This window comes from Tripterygium wilfordii, chromosome 6 (assembly GCF_013401445.1).
Source record: "Tripterygium wilfordii isolate XIE 37 chromosome 6, ASM1340144v1, whole genome shotgun sequence".
Classification (NCBI taxonomy): Eukaryota; Viridiplantae; Streptophyta; class Magnoliopsida; order Celastrales; family Celastraceae; genus Tripterygium; species Tripterygium wilfordii.
This window is the reverse complement of record NC_052237.1, coordinates 7,139,343-7,142,975: the sequence shown is the minus strand read 5'-3', so window position 1 is coordinate 7,142,975 and position 3,633 is coordinate 7,139,343. Positions and strand designations below refer to the sequence as shown.

The window sequence follows — 3,633 nt, the reverse complement described above, 5'->3', positions numbered from 1 at the left end:
TTTCTCTTTGGAATTCTCTATCAATATCATTGGCATAAATGCATGCAGTTTTGTCTTGGCTCTTGAGTTTTATTCCTTTGGTCATTGATTATTAATTTCCAATGTCACTTGTGGTCCTAGGAGTGACAGTATATGTGATGGAAGAGTATTGAGGATACTATTCGAAGGACAAGGATGCAACCATATAGTGGGTTCAATACCAAATGAGCTAGTAACTTGTCTAGATTCAGCTAAAACAAAAGTATGAACATGAATATTTTAGGATGCCAAAGAGCCTTATTGACTGCAAATTGTATTAATCAATCCACTTTACTGAGTTGCTTGCTGTGTTCATATTTCAAGATATTGAAATTGATTGATACTGGCTTATACCGCCCAGAAGCTTCTTTTTTCCTGACATAAATAGGAGGTGTAGCTGGGCGTTGAAATGGTCACATCTTTTTTGAGAACATTGGATACTTGACAGTAGCACAAAGTGCCCACACCTATGGAAGGTTGGAGGTGATTAAGGAACTCAATTTATGAACTTCCTGTGCATGATTTCTGATACAGTAAAGTATTGTCGAGGTATGTATGACTTGTATGTCCTTGTTCACTCGAAACAATGAAATGATGGTGTGCTACTCAATGCTGCACTGACGAAGAGCCATGGCAAGTAATGTTCCTAAAGCAACTGGTATGGTATATTCACTCAAATATCAGATTTTGTATTCTTCATGTTCATATGGTGTTTGATTTAGTTTATCAGTGAGTTTTTCATGCCTCTTCCTTGATGGTTCCCAAGAGCAAGTGGGTTGGGACCATTTCAATATCTTAAAGCTTAGTCGGGTGGGGTTGAGTCAAATGATTAGGACCTGTTTTGAAAAATGATATGCAAACTCGTTTCTGGGTGCATAGATAATATCTATAAAAGGTGTGTACGTACAATTTGTTTTAATGATGAAAACAAAATAGATGGCTGAGTTTTCCACGCGAAGAATTGTATAAGTTACTTCAGTAAACAGGTTCTAGAAAGGTAATTCTTTTCCCCCATTATTTACTTCCAGTTATACAGTTCCTTTGTGCTTCAAAAAAATTTATTTGTTTTTGTATAGCCATTTCTGTTCAATGCTTGCCACAGTAATTTTGCGGAGAGCACATAACCATTTTAGACAGTAATCAACATTGGTAAGTGCTATTTTAAAATTTTTGGCGTATCCTCGCTTAATTTCATGTCATCCCATTTCATTTGCTATATTTTCTTAATCCATTTTGATTCCTTAAGTGGTCAAATGCTATTTTTCTGCTATTATAGGAGTTCTTTTTTGATCTTGATAAGTTAGTAGTTCTTGCTCATGCTTGACTTGAGAACAGTTCAATTATTGACTTGGCAAAAGGAAATGTTTTTACACATCAGATTAGTACAGTTATTTGGACAGAATTCATAGGAATGTCTGTAACTTTTTATGCATGCTGGTCCCATAAATTTGTTTGTTTTGCAGTTTTTGTTTAAAGTTGAGACATAGTGATTCAACTAGGTTTTTTTGTTTTGAGATCAGATTTCTTGCATAAAGAGTATGGAGGGCCCAAACCTTGGAAAGTAACTTTTGTGCTTAGATAATTTAAATTGCATATAACAATAGTATTCACTGTAAAACAAAATCAGATCCATTGCTTCTATTCATTGTAGCTATACAGATGAGATGATTCATTTCCTTCAAACAGTTGGAATTTTTCTTGCTCTTGTTTGACAAAGGTTTTGGCACCTAATTTTACCCAGTTCCTTTGTGTTGGTGAATCTATTCTCCCCCTAAGTGATAGAGTCCCCAATAGGATGAAGTGAACATCTTCAAAATGATGAGCATCTTAACACGCCTTCTGTGGGCCATTTGTCATCATGTTGGGACTGGAAGCCTCAGAGATGCTCTGCAATGAGGGACGCCATGTTTTTGACCTCATTGCAGTGCTGTTAACTGACGCTATCCGCGTGCCATGTCTCTCTTGCTTCGTCCCCTGTATTATCATTTATCATGAATGTTAGATTTTGCTGATTGTGGACAAATTGTTTGTATTATTGTTGGAAAGAGGCCTAAATCAATGTGCTTTTTGTATTGTACCTGGTAGGTTTTCTGTGTATCAGATTTCTCTCCTGGCTCACCACCCGAACTCTGCTTCTCCGTGGACATCTCTGTCTTCTCAGCGGACTCTAGCTGCTGCCTCTTTGTTTTGGCATACTTCTTTGCTCGCAACACCTTCATAACCTCTGCGAAGCAAAATCAGAATTTGTTGGTGAATACAGAAAGTTATAGAGGTTAGTAAATTCATCAGTAGACTTTGATAACGAGTCAGAAGCTGTAAATACACATACCTTGAGAAGTAACAAGCTTATAAGCATGGCCAAGAGCAAGAGTATCACTCGGCCGGAGAAGCTTAACCCTTGTAAAGCGCACAACTTTCTGTACCTCTTGGTTTTCTTCATCCTGTGACGGCGCCAATGGAATGATCAAAGAAACATAGTGACCTGGATTCATCTTCATCACCTCACTAGCTGTAACAGGCCAGTATAACCTCTCAATTTTCCCATCTGGATGCTGTATTACCAAAGCAGCAGCATCTATGGCTTGGCAGTTGCCCATCTCTCTGTTTCTCTCTTGCTTGCAGAGATGAAATAAAAGGAGGATGAGGAAGAATAAAGATGAGGAGGAGAAAGAGTGAAGCAAGCAGCAGTCTCTTTCTGAACAGCTCCCACACACGCACACACTCTCTTACCACAGATATGGTAAAAATTGGGGAGGGTGTATGTATAGACTTAAAAGCTATTAAGCGGGCCCTTGTCTATTTGTCTCGTTTCCGGCCTAACAAATTCTTACGTGGGTCATATTTAAAAATGAAAGTTGACATTTAAAGACGGCAATGTGTTTATTATTTATATAATGATTCGAACATCAATTAATTAATTAATTAATTAGGTAATATGCAATAATATGTAGTAATACGTATGTATGGTAGGCATTTGTTAAATTAACGGAGCATGGGAGCTGGTGGGGCTGCCACTTGGAGAGATTTCAGGTGGAGGGGGGGGGCATGCTCGGCGGTGTCGACGGGGTCAATGTCGGACTGTCAAATGTAATTTTTTAAGTTAGAAATGAAATAAAAAAATGTTAAATGGGTAAGGGTAAACTGTAAAGCATATGACGATGGAGATTCCAATGGATGGACAAGGACAGGCCACGCCACCTTATCCGCGTTTGCTTTTTTTTTTTTTGGCTTCAAATGCCAATTTCTCCAACTTAAATGCCTTGATTAGATCCTTGATTAACCTTTTGTCTTGTAATTAATCATTCAAGATAAAAATGTTACCACATAAAAGAATACAAAACCTCCTAACCCACCTCCTCCCAAACAAACAAACAAAACTCTCCCTAACTCAAATATTTGCATCTAATACATATTTGGAGATTCGAACATTTTATAAATCAAATTAAGGATCAAAGTTTGCACCAAAGATAATTTTTTTTTGTTAATGTTTTCATTTTTTTGTTGTGTTTTTTTTCCCTCATTTGGGAATGACTTAGTTTTGTTTCTTTATGATTTGTGGAATTTTAAACATGCGGTGCAGATAAATTAAATTTACATATGAGATTTTTTTCATCT

At 37.0% G+C, this 3,633-nt stretch overlaps 1 protein-coding gene across 1 annotated transcript; it reads right to left on the bottom strand.

Annotated features, from left to right (window-relative positions):
• Nucleotides 1–1,624: 1,624 nt before the first annotated feature.
• LOC119999711 lies at nt 1,625–2,806 on the bottom strand. The gene is made up of 3 exons (XM_038847428.1): nt 2,348–2,806; nt 2,097–2,242; nt 1,625–1,992 (listed from the first exon to the last, which is right to left on the bottom strand). The coding sequence occupies exons 1-3, from the start codon at nt 2,613–2,615 to the stop codon at nt 1,846–1,848; spliced, it is 561 nt and encodes a 186-aa protein (XP_038703356.1). The 5' UTR covers nt 2,616–2,806; the 3' UTR covers nt 1,625–1,845.
• Between the last annotated feature and the right edge of the window lie 827 nt (nt 2,807–3,633).

Bases quoted from the DNA above. Each gene is read 5' to 3' on its own strand.
- LOC119999711 (XM_038847428.1), bottom strand. From the start codon at position 2,615: ATGGGCAACTGCCAAGCCATAGATGCTGCTGCTTTGGTAATACAGCAT. The intron at 2,243-2,347 runs GTATGTGTATTT...TTTGCTTCGCAG, and splicing joins TAAGCTTGTTACTTCTCAAG to AGGTTATGAAGGTGTTGCGA. The intron at 1,993-2,096 runs GTACAATACAAA...ATGATAATACAG, and splicing joins ATACACAGAAAACCTACCAG to GGGACGAAGCAAGAGAGACA.